We start from the raw sequence: 16,156 nt of genomic DNA, 5'->3' as shown, positions 1-16,156 counted from the left end.
AAAAATTGCTTTTCTGCTCTCTGAAAAACTTTCATTATTCATACAACCAATACAAAAAAAATGCTATAACTATCACTTTTCGAGATAGATTAAAAGTTGAATTGGGAAAATGAGCAGAGAAATTCCAAAACCAATTTCAGAGTAGTTCAGTAGAGTTGTTGATAGATGCATATTTGTGTTTCTGAGAAAAATAGGTAAATTATGCCTTTTGACTGAAATTCTGCTCTATCTGCTGCTCTATAAAATATTCAGCTCTATACGCCAAATTCTGCTCAATTGGGGTTTGATAGCCAGACAAGTATAATCAAGGACGCCAGGAAACAGAAAGTAACTTCAACTTTCGAAGAAAAAAAACATATGGCCATAATACTCTTTGAAAATCATAAAAAATTTATGACTGACACTTTTTTGATAAAATTAACCCAACATGAGACAACTTACTGTATGAATAGGTTATTTTTGCTGGAGAATTTGAATATTAAAAGCTGAATATCAAACTTAAAACTGATCATGATTTTCCTGCTCTACAAATTTTTGAAGTTCGGTAGTGGATTCTACTTTCATTTTCCTTTTAAAAAAATTGTCATGATCTACAATTAGGGGACATAGGAGTTGCAATTTTTTGCTTTCAACAAGCAATTGAACGAAATTTTTCTTCGCATTTTTTCCTTTTCTCTGCAACTATTCAATATATAGGATGCAAATCTTGACATAATCATACTATTTGGAAGGCCCTATCCGGGACAAAAAACCTAGTTTTAGAGGTGTTAGTACTGTGGAAACAGCCTCACAAATAAATTTAATTTTGATTGTGGGCTCAAATTAGTTCTTTGGGAAGCTGATGAGCGTGAATTACTCTTTATACCGCCAAAAAATGACAGATAACAGAATTAACAGAGTTACTTCGTCCTGCGTCGAGGAACTGTCATATCTTTTTTGACGACACATGCATTAAAAGTTCTTGGGAGCTTATAACCGAAATTTTGACAAAATTAAAACACAACATAACTGCTAACAAGAATACTGTGCATGGATTGGAGCAGCAGTTTTTGAAATATTTACTAGAACAGTTCTTATATTGACTTATTTCGATCATCGGATCAAAATTATTCATGAAATTTACGCTGTTTTCTTACGCCGGACCAAGTAAATCATTCAATTCTGTTATCTGTCATTGCTCGGCGTTATGAAGAATAAGTCACGCTCATCAGCTTCCCATAGAACTAAATTGAGTCCATATATTCAAATTCTTTGTTTGCGAAATTGTTTCCACAGCAAGAACACCTCTAAAACTAGTGATAATATATACTGGCTAATTTACGCCTTCAAAAAAATCTAATTTTTCGGCTCAGATAATCCCTTCTAAATAGTTTCATCTATTTGTCAAAATTTGAACCGTATGCCTTAAATAGTTGCAGAGAAATCGAAAAGAAAAACGAAGAAAATTTCGTTCATTTTTCCCGCTCCTATGTTCGATGACTGTATATAAAAGTGTTCACTACGTTCATCGATTCTTAGAAAGCAATCAACACTTTGGAAAAAACGGAATGCAATTACTGTCTGCAAGATCAGTTTTTTTTTCGGTTTTTGACTTTTCATTATGTTAGAATCATTGATTTTTAAATTAGCATGAAAGTTGCCAGCCAACACTCTCATTTTTCAGGTTCCCTTAACCAAAGCGTGTCCACTTTTGTGTTAATGAGATTCATTTAGAAAGGTCAAGTTTTCAAAATTTGACACATTTTAAAACAATTACATAGTGGCTACTCAAGGCACGAGGGCATGTGAAGCGCAAAGAATGAATTCTTGACCTAAAAGTATTCAGGCAAGTAGCAAACATGAGATAATCTGAACATCAAAAATCACCCCAGCACTATTCTTACCATCAAAAGAACAAAAAAGAAACCCAATGGCTGCAAGTTTCCTTGAAAAATGAAATTTTAATAAGGTTTTATTGATGAAAAATAAAAACTGACTTCAATGACGAAAATGTTCACATTTTGAAAGTCGGCTTTTCAAAGTTGACTACTTTAATTGATATGAATGCTTATCAATTTTGCTTCCGAAATGTTGGGTTTTCACATAAGTGAATCCAATTTATTTCAAAGGCAAATCTCACCCCATAAATGTTTCCTCCTCGGATATTCTGCCCCAAAAATTAAAAACCGATTCTGAGTAGAATAATTTAATTTCCTGGCAATTAACATGTCTATTTTAGCGAAAAGTGACCACCCCTTAGCCGACAAAGAATATTATTCTAAGGAATTATTCAATAGAGCGGCCAATTAAGCTTAAAGGAAAAGGATTCTCTTCACATCATTAGGGACCTATTAAGTGAAAATATTCCTAAATTTTCTAGAATTTATTATGGACAAAAATAGGCCGCAGAAATTATAGATGAAAAGTATATTGTAAAATGTCAACAGGGTGACATATGTTCAAAGAGGAAGAACAAGAACAGATTCGAATTTTTGCTACACTATATGTGGCAAACCTTCAGGATACCAGAGATCGGCTTTGAAAACGCTATATTATCAAATGATTGGCTTTTATGACAGCGATTACCAAGAGAACCAACCATATATTTTTGGAGTAATCGTGCATCTTAAAAATAACCCATCAAAAACTACCAAAGAAAGAAACTTTCTACTCGATTGCTGCAATTTAAACTCAGTGCTTTCAACTAGAACCTTTTAATCGACCGTAACTAAGCAGATACTAACTTGTCTTCCTCTTTCTTTGACCTCTGAGAGAACTACGGCCGGCTACCAGCTGAGTGAATGAGGATCGCCTTCTTTCTGCATGAGGAGTTGGTATTGTCAGTCTGCGACACATTTTAGAACCAATCCCTTGTTTCCCATCAGCCTCCTCAGCTTCATCCGCTTGACCAATATGATCATGCGCTTCTTTAATATCGTGGATGGCATCAGCTGAATGTTGTACCGAGAGTTGAATCTTGTCTTCACCTGTACAAATAATGTTATGTATCTGTATCTGGTTTTAATAAATCACGTCAGGCGTCTTGCCCCCAACAGACGTCCTGTTAAAATTAACAAACAACCATATCACATTGACTCGATCAGCTCACAATCCGTCATTTATTTACAAATCAAATATGACATCTTCAAAGTTCCATTTTTCGCAGGGAATATTTGTGCTCGGGGTAGTTTGATACTCCAATTGATACCAAGAGCTTCTTTTAAAGTTGTTAACCCGAAAAAAGGTCCACATTCCGATTTGATAACGCTTGCTAACCGCAAGCGTAAAAATAACTAAAAAGATCATTTCAGGCACTCGAAATTTTCAGGTCTGGTTTTTGATACGAACAGTTTGGTTTTTTTTTCTCACTTAATCCGCTGCCAATAACTTTTGACCAGCAAAAGCTCAGATCGGTTTTGACCGCCACTGAGAGAAAATTTTGAAATATCTCGAAATAGACCAATCACTACGGTAAGAACTTTAATATCATAGCACGCTCAATCCATTCAGGTGTCTTTGAATTAACGGAATCTGCTAAAAATTCCCTTAACCACAGCTCCTCTCATCTTTAGGTGGTTTCGGGCATAAATAAAAAAATATATTTCCTACTATTGTTATAAGCTAACTAAATATGCTTCCAAGAATCTTCACCTATTAATTATATTTCATGAGAGTTATATTTTTCATACTTTTAGAATACCTGAATGCTGTCAAAATTCGCACCAAGAGTGATCAAATTCTGTTACGTTTGAGACATTTACACAATGGCTCATTTGAAGGCATAGAAGCAAGAGACGCGCAAACAATAGACTCTTTGACACAAATAATCATCAGAATTGTTCGAATAAAATATCAAATTAAAGCCTTTTCAGCAGTGGTTCGAACATTAAAAAAATTTCAAAAAGTTTTTCCAGTTTCGAGAAGAACAGGTTTGAAACGTTCGTTATATGAAAATTTAGGGCTAAGAAAACTTAATTTTTTTAAAACGAAAACCATTTAGCTTTTCTTAGGAAAACAGCTTAATGTCAACGCTCGCTACCTGGGCAAAAAAAATTTCCCAATACATTTCAAAATTACGATTTTTTTTTAATTTTGTTTTTTATTTATATTTTTGGACAAACAATGTCGATTATGCCTAATTCACTAACTTTCTACACGTTTTTGTAGTTTTCTCATCTTACCGCGCACAAACAACGACTTCAATTTGAAAAAAAAATTAAAGAAAAACATTTTTTTTGTAGTTTTGTTATGAATATGGTCGGAACATTCTGGATTCTTTGAACAGCAACCTGCTACCCTTGTTTCATTCTGGTCCAGATCGTTCATCGCTTGAATTATGCGCAGTAAAAACTGTTTGATTTCAAAGCAACAAAAATTACTGGCTATTCATTAACGACCATTATTTAGCTTCAACACTAAATGGTGGTTTGAGCAAAAAAATTTCCTACTTTTTATTGGTTTTCTAGGAGTTTAATTCATGTTAAATACGAGTTTCTACATGTTTTTTTTTAGTTTTATTTTATTGCAAATTTTTGTGTTGTCAGATATTCCGAACCAGAAGAAAATTACTTAGGCTATTTTTACCGGTTCTCGAACACTACGATGCGATTCAAAATTAGGACACTATGACAAAAAAAGTTTCTCTAGCACAAAAATATGAGGCTGTTAGGTTTATTGGCTACAATCAGATAATTCCCGCCGTATTGCTATTAATGTAAGTCAAAAGCAAACCATTGGCTTGGGTAACTTCCACGTTGGCAATTTTATCAGCTTCATCTCCCTCGATAACAAAGCGACTTTTGGGAACTGCATCAAGACGCACTTTTGTTCCAACTCTGATCGGAACATTCGGCTCAGCTGCTGCGCCATTCTCACACTGAGTCTTAAACAGATAACTCCATTGAAAACTTTGAATGCTGGTAATTATAAAGTGAAAACAGAGTGGAACTTTGAAAGTTATAGTAGTTGGCAGTTTGTTGGAGCTCATAGAAGTAATTGTAAAACATACGAGCTCTTCGACCATTTCCATAGGAATAATCCCTAGCATCTGAAATCTTTGATTGCTTCCTCAAAATATGCGTTTCAATTTTGCTGGAAGGAGAGGGGATACCAATTCAATCAGCCTTCCTCTCTCTAACCTTGACGGGTGCTCTGGTGTTTTCGACACAAGTGGTCATCTGCAGGGCCTTCTGAGACGCCTTGGCCTTCTTCTCGTTCATTGTCACTGCCACCAGGCGGTACAACACAGCCATGAGCACAGCTGCCACAATCAGCAGCAGCAGTCTGATGTTCACCCAGATGAACTTGACCACGTCGAAGTGCGTGGCATCGCTCGGCACAATATTCCAACCTGCAATACAATTACATTTTCTTCTGATCACACTCAAATTAACTCAAAATCTCATTTCTGTTATATGATTTTATGAGTTACTCCTTTAATAACTTCAATAGAAAGAAGCAAAAACTGGACCAATAGTATATTCTTTCATTTTACTGGTAAATTTTCAAATTTACAACTAAAACCAAGCAAGTTTTTATCGCACTTTTACTTTAGTGTTTAATTTGGCATCTATTTTTCAAGTGAATTAGAATGTGAACACAAAAAATGAAAAGTCCAGCTGCCAATATATAATCAAAATGAGCGCGAGAAATTTTTCTTTGAAATAAAAAACGACACGGCCTAATTTCGTTCATAAACACTCACTGGCTATTTTACTTTTTCAAGATTTAAACCTATTTTTAGCATGAGAAGCTTTCAAGAGTCTCGATTTCTAAGAGTAAAATTGAGTTTTTTATTTCATATTTTTCAAGTTCTGGGGTATTTCAAGGAAATTTCTTGTGAGATTCTTGCTTTCATCTTCGAACGGCGAGTGAAAAATACTCCACTGATTAACTCGTTGAAGTTTTGCTATATGCCTGCTAATCCGCTATAGACCGTTATTAGCTGTGCCAAACCCTGGCCCTGATGCCCAGCAGATTCCTCGCCACTTTCGCAATTTAATTACTTATAGCTTTCCTTGTCTTAGTTTAAGTTTCTCTAGCTTATTCAATACTTATTCAAGTTGAAATGGCTTGTAAATCGATAAACGGTAATGGAAATGAAACTTAAAAAAACCAAAACTCGAAAAAAAAACATAGCGAACAGCAGGGTGACCACTCTTATGAAAAAAAAGTAGCGACCTCATAGAAAAGTACTAATAGCGACGTTTTAGCGACGTAAGCTCAATTTAGCGCCTCAGAAATGGAAACTCGCTCAAAACTTCCAGGGTAAGTTTAGTTTTGCACAGGGCATCTGGAAAAATTTGGTAATGTATCAACTAGTATTTAAGCAAACAAGTACACACCAAAAACAGCGAGTTCCACAGAAGTAGCGACCTTTTAGCGACCTGTCGAGAAGTAGCGACCTTTTAGTGACCTGTCGCTGATTAACGACCGACTGGTCACCCTGGCGAACAGGCAGTTGGAAAGAAGTCAATGAACACAAGGAAACGGTAAAAAAAATACGGACTTGTGTTTTGAAAAAATCTCATATTTCGAATTTCCCAGGAAAAAAAGATGACCATAAAAATATTTGAACTTCTAGAACAATTTATGATTGCAATTTTTTGTTAAAAATAACTCAATTTGAGAAAACTGGATCCATAGTAAATTTTTATTTCGCTGGGAAATTCGATAATTAAACTCCACTTTCAAAATTAGAGGTCAGTCACGTTTTTTTGTAAATTTTGCCCTTTCATTGTTCTATAGTAGATTTTGCCTTCCTTTTAACGCAAGAAATGAACTGAAGTTGAAAAGAAATCAAAAGTCAAACTGCGAGAAAGTAAATTTAAGCTTGAACAACTCTTAAGTTTCCTGAAAAAAAAAATTAAAAAAAAATATTCAGGACGTTCATAGACTCTTAACAATGTTCACCAGACAATTATAAACACATAGCAACTGGCCAGTATCGCATAGGATCTGAGGGCGGTGTATTTCTTGTCAAAGTTTTTGAATAAAGAGGTTTAATTTAAGTTTTAGGAAAATTTTTTGAAAAAATGACAAAAAACGTCATATCTGGAAAACCTAAAGGTTTTGAGCGGTCATATTTGGAGGCAAAATTCACAACCCCTGACAGTACCCTGAGAAAACCTCACTATAGAGATTGAAACTTTTTATATCTAAGTTCTGGGAAAAATTTTTCTATATCTAAAGTCTGGGAAAAAATCCTAAAAGCGTCATATCTCGAAAACTACAAAGATTCGAGCAGTCATATTCAGAGGCAGGATTTGCAACCCTGGAGAGTACCCTCACAGTTTCTAACAACAGGATTGAGATCAGGCTAAAGTATTGGAATTTTTCAAAAATCTAAGTTTTTTTGAAAAATTTTGAAAATCATAAAAAAACTTCATATCATAAAAAACGTCAAACATTTGAAAAGTGGGATTTGGAGACCCCTGGGAGTACCCTGACAGCTCCCAACTACAGGGTGAGAATTTCAAAAATTGAGAAACTTTTTAAAATTAAATTTTCTAGAACCTCGTAAACTAAAAGGATTTAGTTATTAATATTTGGAGGCCAGAATCAAAAAACCTGGGAAAACCCTGACAACATCCCACTATTGGTTTGCTAATTTCAAACTTGATGGAGTAAGCACTGAACTTAAATGGGAAAATAAAAAAACCTTAAACATTGCTATATACGATATACCTTAAACGTGCAAAAATTCTTTTGTTAAACATGCAAAAATAATACTTTGAAAAAGCTTAAACATGGCGAGATAGGGAAGCCCGCATTTAAATACATAATAGATAGATTGGTCTTGAATGACGATAATAATATTTCGTTCTGGTGAGTGCTGTGGAGAGTTAAAGAAGATATAAAAATGAATTATGACAGTTCGTCTACCTTATATTTTCGGCTTATTTACCACTCAGTAAACTTTACTAAACGCCAATTAAAGGCATGTAATCGTGCTTCTCGGTAGTTTTCATCAAATTTAATTTCATTTGAGACAAACCAACGAAAATTGTGGGCGATGCTTTTTTCGGATTTTTTTAAAAAAAAAAAAAACGTCTTCCACTCTGTCACTTTCGTCTGTTTTTTTTTGGCGAGCTACCCTGCTATGTTTCTATTGTAATGCAAGTGATGTGATAGCCTGTTTTGCATCGGCGTTAAAATTTTATTTTTCATAGTTAATGCCAAATTATTGGCAATACCCTTTCAGGTCAAGTTTCTCAATGTTGCCAATAATTTGGCATCAATTATAAAGATTCATGTCTGGAAACAGAAGATTTAGGTTATCCTAACTCAGAACAGCATCATACAAAATTTACAGCCCATATGACGGGTTGTTTATCTATCTCATCATTGGTATGTATATATCAGAATTTGATTTATTTGTTAGGGCAAATTCAAAAAAAACGCAAATTTATTATCCTTCTTCAACGTACTTTGACCTTTCAATTTTAATCATATATAAAAAGTAATGAATAATTATTCACGTTATTGAAGGGGACTGTAGATTCATAAAACCTAATTCCATTCCCCTCATTGTAATCTGCCAAAAAGTTAATTAATGCAGAGAAGTGAATTAAATCATGATAAAGACCCTGAATATCGTCGAATTCATTAAAGGCTTTGAGGTTCCTGGACGGAAACAGAACAATAACATTAGCTCACACCACCTACCGGCCAATTGTTCAAATCACAAAGCAACTCATCGACTATTCATTTCAATTCCAAGTTTCTGAACTGAGACTCCCTCTTCTGTTTTTCCCTGAATACCATAGTTACAAATAGCGAAAAAAACTAGCTACTATAAAACTGATTTATAGAACCTATCAGACAGTCACATTTCGGCGTTCTCAGTATGATTTTCGGGAACACGCATAGAAGAACTCCGTGATAAAAAGTTCGGGTCTAACAAAACCCAAAGTAGTACAAGACCAAGATCACACTTTAGGGCTCTAAGAGGTGCCGACGAGCTGACACGAATAAATGAAATAAGACTCGGTGGAGAAAAAAGAGTATCGAATTACTTAAGCTTAATAAACTGAAACCTAAACGGATTCTCCGGTTCCATATATTTAATGATCTATCTGCCATAAAATAGACATATAGGCTAAAAATAAATAGTTAGCCAGTGGATGTATTACACGGTTCACAACTCTTGAATTTGATGTCACATTTCTCCCCACATTGATAATGGGACTTTGTGTAAGATATATGAGCGAACTTTGTGAGGGGGCGAAATGTAGCAGTGATTTTCAGTGGCGCCTGAAAACGGGCTGCAAAGTTCCACGGCGTTCTCGCAATGAGATTTCATTTGGTTGTAAATCTAGTAAATTTTACAGTGAATGGAATCTACATTGCAAACAATTTATTATTATTATATTATTATTATTTAAGGGGGACTTTTTCATATATTTCACCCAAACACATTTCGCTATAGTGATGTCACACAATTTGCGGACTTTGGCCCTATTTTTTTTTTACTTAGTATACTAGTGTCATTAGCATACTAAATTTGAACGAAAACTATCTCCGAGTGAACTGTCGGGTGCAGGACTTCTCCAGCAGTTCGTGTCTCGGGACTGCACACACCGCTCGGAGATAGCGTTGCTCGATTGTATTCATTTGTGGGAGCGCAATGCGTGAGAGTCGAAACAATATGAACTTTTTTTTACGGCAGAAATGTATGATTACCGTACAGCTCTTTATCTTATGTCAGCTTTCTATTCTTGCATTCAGTGTACCGGTTTCTTTTCTATTATGAACTTTGATTGCATATTGAACGTGGCTAAATTAGCGCTGAGTTACTCAGTGTTCGAATATGGAGATAAATACAAACCTAATTGCAGTGCAAGCGAATGGCTAGATGAGAAACGTTCACAATAGTTCGCAACTGCGGCGACTTTATTGACATGATGCTTCACTTGACTGAATTTTAAAGGGAAATGCTGTCGAATATTCATGCAATTCAAGGGGGTCTAATAGGAGGGGGTGGACTTGGCTAGACATTGGAGGTGACTGACCTTTAGGAGGGAAGTGCGAGAGACAGATTGAGAAGGAGAGCGCGCAGGAGGGCAGGGAGAGTGCGATGGTGGAGAGGAGCATGTAGTTGACCCTTTTGGTGGTGAAGATGGTGTTGTACGAGTGGGGCCTGCACACTGCCACCCATCTGTTCACAGTCATCCAACACACCAGAATAGAGGAGGACGTGTTGATTACGTCATAGACTGAAACGAAACAACACAACTTTCTAATTCTCGTCATCAATATTTTCCAACCCCCCCCCCTTGGTAAAATAATTTACGACGCCCATTTCTGGCCGAAATAAATACCAGCGCGCGCAAATTATGATCATTCTGGGGGTTTTGGCAGAACTCAAGTATTTCAAAAATATGATTCTATGATTTAACACAAAGGCGATGCTGCACTTTGCAAACACGAGCGGCAAAACGCCAAACCGTAGCAGTAAAAAGTCAAAAAACAGATAAAAAGGCAGAAAAAAACATATATGAACAAACTTTAACAAATTTCCCTCTGCGGGAACCGCAAACCCGACTCAGAGTCTAATGTCGACAAAACTGTGCCCTCAGTGCTTCCAGCTACTAGCCACCAAAAAACATGGTCTTAAATTTACAATTATAAAATCCCACCAAAAAGGAGCACTAATTTATGACAGTTGGGCTGCAAAAAGTTTACTCATAACAGAAATACACTCGCAAGCTCTCTTGGGTAAAAGTCGCTATTGAAGAGACGAATACGCTGAGTGTTAAGAACTTTTCCAACCGAGTCACGACAGAAACTAATTTGTTAATGCTAGAAAATTATGTCGGTTTTCGATAACCCAATCAATTCAAAAAATGGTGGCATCAACTTTTCGCCTCCAGTTTTAACATTATATACTCTTGTACTAAGACGTATTATCAGCAGATGTTCCATATGCAAAGTTGATTTATGAGCGCGGAACTCGGTTTAATGATGTGGTGGTGATGTTTTTTTTATTTAAATCGTAAATTTTTAACTCACGGTTAATATATTTACTTGATATATAGATTTATTTCAGTGTTTGCTAATTCAAAAGAGCCAAGCAGACACGGTATTCTTTTTCGGCTAGCTCAAAATATCTAATCCAAAAAAACAATCCGAGTATTTTCCCATTTAAATATGTCTGAATGCTATCCAGGATAAAGCCGCACTGTAAGACGCCAAGTGCAGGCGACGCCAAGTGTTATCGTCGCCCGACAAGTTGATGTTTCCCATTATAATAATGGACTCAAGCAGAATTACCTTTGGACGCATTTAGAATGAGAATGGCTGGTAATGGATCAAATATACAAATGTCTGTTGATTTCACTCAACTAACCCTCGCAACTTTGAGCATGTTGAAATATTGGATCCGTACCACCTGTGCGAAGGGGTTGTTGTTAACGCACTATTGGAGGAGAGAACGGGGTAGGCTGGTACGGTAGCCTTTAACGTACAGAGATCCCAACGAACGAAAGAGGCAAATCAAGAAGAGCAATCAGTTATGAAGTTTATATACATTTTTGACACAATTGAATCTTCTCCACCGACTTTGATCTATGACATCAAACAATAAACTGAACCACTAACTCACAATAAAGAGAATTACAAAAGGTCGATCTTTGTTTCTTGTCTTTTCGGTTGGCTATTCTCATGATGGAGGGACCTTTTAAGCAATCAAAATCGTAGAAAACCGTGTAAGTTCTTATTTGATGAACGCCTGATGCAAAAAAGAAAGCAAAAAAGACAGACCTGTAAAAATATTTCCCCGCGGAGGGCGCACATAGGCGCTTCACGCCTAAGACCGTCAGGTTCTTTCATAAAGTTGGAAACAAGTATCACCTCAATTACATTTTTTTCTTTTTGCACATCACCTGCAAATTATTACAATTAAAACTTTAAATCACATTTCCTGATTGTTTTGAAAAATGACAAAAGGACTAATTAAGCCATGAAAACATATTTGGACTTCATAATTAACCTTGTTAAGCGACTCGTTACACAATTAAATTGATGCTCGTGTGAGATGATGCAGAGGAGAAAGAGCCAATTTTGACGTGACTGCTCTAATTCGCACTTGACAGAAGTGAACCGGAGCATCGCACGCCAAGCAAAACTACAGAAAAATATCGGTACAAACTAGACAAAAACTGAAAAGAAAGCCTCTAAGCCGATTTGAAAAAAAAATGACAAAACAATGTTGATAAAAGCACTATTACAAAAATTTGACAATTTTGTCTCGAATGATCTTCAATTTAAGGAAAACACGTCCGGCAAAGCAATCGCCGGAAAAAAACAAGAGATCAGAATCGGTTATCGAGCGGCAACTAATCTGACGAATTTACGTAAGCTACGGTTGAGTCGAAAACAAAATTGTTGTCATGAACAAATTTGAGCTGTAATGAAGATATAAAAATTAAAGATTAATTTTTCTGTGTTTCTGGAGGATGTGGGGCGTAAAAATTATGGTTCCCTTCAAACGACACAAATTTAGATCACTTAGCCGATAAAACGGAAGCCGAAACTATTGACGTCGAATAAAGTTTTAGAAAAAACATAGCCAACAGACAGTTGGAAAAGCGTCAATGAACAAAAATTCTTACGTTTGGGCCAAATGTGTCAAAGAAATCAAGAAAAAATTTATAAAAAACCGAGCCTACAATAGGTTCAAGTGATTTTTAAACAAGCTGTTAACCCGAAAAAAGTCTATGTTCCGATTTATTAACATGTGCTAATCGCAAGCGTAAACATACAATTTTGATAGTCTTTCCATCATTCTGACCTTCAATTATAAAGGACTCCCGCACAGAAGCAGAACCGTAGCTGAAACTCTGATGCGATACTATCTAATTATGGTTGCTCCTTTTGTGCTAATGTCTCGATTCGCTTCATATCGAAATGAAGCCGTAAGTCATTAATGTACTTCAAAGGTGCCAACGATGAAAGAACCTTATTCAGTCACATTTGGTGAATTTAGACACAGGCTAGTTACCCCATTCCCTGATGTTGAGATGTTCCAAGATTTTAAGGTTTTTCACTAAACTCCGCCCCCGTTAATCAATCGGCTCGCAAAAATTTGGTTGTTCTGAGCCAGACAAGATCTTTGGAATAATTCAAAGTAATTAAATTGTAAACGGTTCGCAAAATTTTTGCCAGCAAAAGAACGTTTTGAACACAGGCGAAGCGGAGCTTCGCACCACTTGTGATACAATACAAACATAGAAAAAAACATTCGAAAGAAACTTTTTTAGTTGAGAAAAACTAGGTGAACCAAATTTTTCGTAAGTCTCGATAAAAAAAACAACCACAGGCCCAGGTAAAGCTGGAGGTACGTGTTAAATATTGAATGAGTTTTTGATTTCAAAAATTGGACTTCGCCTAAAACATTAGTTGTTTCTCTAGTAAAAGAAGTCAGATGAGTAAAAAATCTATTTTCCCAAGATTTTCCACAATCCACAACGGTTTTCTGCAAAAAGCAGATTATGGCCGCTTAAGATTTCGAAAGCCGGGTTTCTCGATTTAACACAACCCAAAAATTGGCCCGGTAACTTTCGCATGAAGCCAAAAATTTTCCAAAAAAACTGTCAAAGTTTCAAAATTTTGACTTGCTTAAAGGTCAACTTGATCATTTGAGTAAGCCAATAATATCAGATTTCGCAGAATACAGTGCTGATTTAAATTATCCGGACAAAACGAACAAAACTTGAATTTTCAAACGCGTTTTTCTCAAATTGGGTTAACATTAGACAAAAAGTGAAGAGAGCAAAAGTTGCTTAGAATTTCACCAGAATTAACATGGTGCCATTTGTTCTCGGAAATTCTCTACAAAAAATTTACCCCAAAAATGGGTCAATTTGGCTTTTTTCAATTAATCAAGAATTACGCGGAAACTACTTAGTTAATTGATAAGAAAATTATATCACAGGAAGCCTCTTACGCAGCTCAACAAAGTTTAAGAAGGGTTAAATCTCCAAAAATTTGCGCAAATTGTTTAAAATTTATTTTTTAACAGAGATTCTGGGTTTTATATAGTAAAAATCACATTTATTGACTATCAAGTGAAATTTTTTTCATTTATACTGGTTTTTGGAGATTTAACCCTTCTTAAACTTTGTTGAGCTGCGTAAGAGGCTTCCTGTGATATAATTCTTATCAATTAACTAAGTAGTTTCCGCGTAATTCTTGATTAATTGAAAAAAGCCAAATTGACCCATTTTTGGGGTAAATTTTTTGTAGAGAATTTCCGAGAACAAATGTCACCATATTAATTCTGGTGAAATTCTAAGCAACTTTTGTTCTCTTCACTTTTTGTCTAATGTTAACCCAATTTGAGAAAAACGCGTTTGAAAATTCGAGTTATGTTCGTTTTGTCCGGATAATTTAAATCAGCACTGTAGTTAGAAAGAAACGTCAAAAAACGGTCAATAAATCACAATTTTGACGATTCCGAGAATCATAGCTTTTTGTGTGAAAAAAATATAACATAAACGTTATTCAGAAGGGATTCAATAATCTGTAATTTCAATTGAACCCAAAATCTCAGACTTGGTGAGTAGTTTTCGAGAAAAGTCAAAAACTTTCAAAAACAGTCTCAAAATCAAATTTTTTTCTTTTCCGAGGGGCAAAACTTTTGGATTCAACAAAATTTCTGCGTAGTCGCATAAGCAAATGAACTTTCCGAAGCCCGTTCTGAGAATTTAACCCAAAAAGTCAGGATTGGCAGAGTACTTAATATATTTGATTTTTCAGAGGGCGACAACTGCTTGTGTACAACATTTGGTAGTGTCCGCTACTGCAGAGGAGCTTCCCACTACTTGCTATCTCATTAAGCTTCCCACTACCTGTTATCTAATTGAACACACAATATCAGATTTGAGAGGGTAGTTTTCGAGAAAAGTCGAGAAGATCCACAAAACGGTCAAAAATCAAAAATTTGACTATTCCGAGGGCCATAATTTTAAGTGCAAAAAGAATTTGGTCGAAGACACCTATGCAGGAAACCTTTTCAAAACGTTTTTAATGATTGAAGCCAAAAACTCATATTTGAGAGAGGTAGTTTTCGAGAAAACGAAAAAAAGTCAAAAATATGGGTTAAATATTCCCCCGCATATTTTCGAAGGCTGCAGACAGAAGGGTCAAATGAAAAAAAAAGACTCTAGGGTAGTATGCAGGCACACAGAAGAATAAGCGGTCTTTCAGTTGATACTCCTATTTTGAAAATCAGCAGAATTTTCTGGAAAAAAAAATAAAATGTTTGCAAAAAGTGAAAAATTTTTCCAATACGAAAAAAAATGAAATTTCAACAAACAGATTGGTAAACATACAACCAACTTGAAAAATTCGGAGGAAAGTGCCAAAATTGTATTGATCTTGAAACGTTCAAAAAAAATTAGGGAAAAAGAATTTTTTTAGCGAAACAAAAAAAAACGAAGAAGGAAATATGAAGTCAAGATAAGTAAAATTACAAAATGTAGGCCTAAATCCAGCACTAAAAACAACATTAAAAATCTGCGCAGAAAAAAAACAGTTCCAGAACACTAGCGAGAACACAACAAAAGCAGCTTTATAAAGAGCAATAAGAAAATGTAGAAACAAGCCTCGAAAAAATCGGCTAAGTCTCGAATCTGCTCTGCGACCTACAACAACCTAGAGAATATGAGTCTGATGTACTAACCAATCAACCACGGACGCTTAAAATATCGCCAACACTAGTCTCAAATAAAGCAAAGAACAAAGAACACCGAATAATGAATACTTTCCACTTTCAATGAACACTTTTAGTTGCGAGTGAGATTGGAAAACAATGAAGGTTCGTACTAATACACTACGCTGCTCACGAGTATATTGATTAAGTAAAGAGAATCGCAAATTTTTTTGACATTCTAAACAGCAATTTTTGAAGTTATTACAAATCGTGAATCGATTCGCAAAGTAAATTTTCTGCGCAGGCCAACCAAGCGTTGACAATTTTGAAAAAATTAAAATTGAATCATTAAGAAGCTATACAATCTATTTGTATAAAAATTTTTGTAATTGAATTAAAGCCAGAAACGATTTGCAAACTTCGATGAATTTCTAAGCAAACTATTCAAGCAATGCAGAGAGATACTTTTTTAAGCCAGCTATGTATGCTTTGAAACCTGTGAAACTTTGAAGATAAATGATA

At 35.4% G+C, this 16,156-nt stretch overlaps 2 protein-coding genes across 13 annotated transcripts in view; both read right to left on the bottom strand.

Annotated features, from left to right (window-relative positions):
* LOC134843623 (patatin-like phospholipase domain-containing protein 4) overlaps nt 1-16,156 on the bottom strand; it is a 206,128-nt gene that overhangs the window by 15,460 nt on the left and 174,512 nt on the right. The window lies entirely within an intron of this gene.
* LOC134845295 (uncharacterized) overlaps nt 1-16,156 on the bottom strand; it is a 47,050-nt gene that overhangs the window by 4,114 nt on the left and 26,780 nt on the right. For 9 of the 11 annotated variants that reach the window (XM_063862242.1, XM_063862246.1, XM_063862247.1 and 6 more), the window contains 4 exons: nt 9,993-10,196; nt 5,118-5,329; nt 4,711-4,861; nt 2,724-2,966 (listed from right to left, as the gene is read on the bottom strand). In XM_063862242.1, the coding sequence (XP_063718312.1) occupies nt 2,724-2,966; nt 4,711-4,861; nt 5,118-5,329; nt 9,993-10,196 (810 nt within the window). Of the gene's footprint in view, nt 1-2,723; nt 2,967-4,710; nt 4,862-5,117; nt 5,330-9,992; nt 10,197-11,329; nt 11,547-15,664; nt 15,779-16,156 lie in introns of those variants that run through there. The other 2 variants (XM_063862253.1, XM_063862252.1) reach the window with 2 other exon arrangements.

Source organism: Symsagittifera roscoffensis, chromosome 4 (genome assembly GCF_963678635.1).
Source record: "Symsagittifera roscoffensis chromosome 4, txSymRosc1.1, whole genome shotgun sequence".
Classification (NCBI taxonomy): domain Eukaryota; kingdom Metazoa; phylum Xenacoelomorpha; order Acoela; family Convolutidae; genus Symsagittifera; species Symsagittifera roscoffensis.
This window is presented reverse-complemented; position numbering and strand designations above follow the sequence as displayed.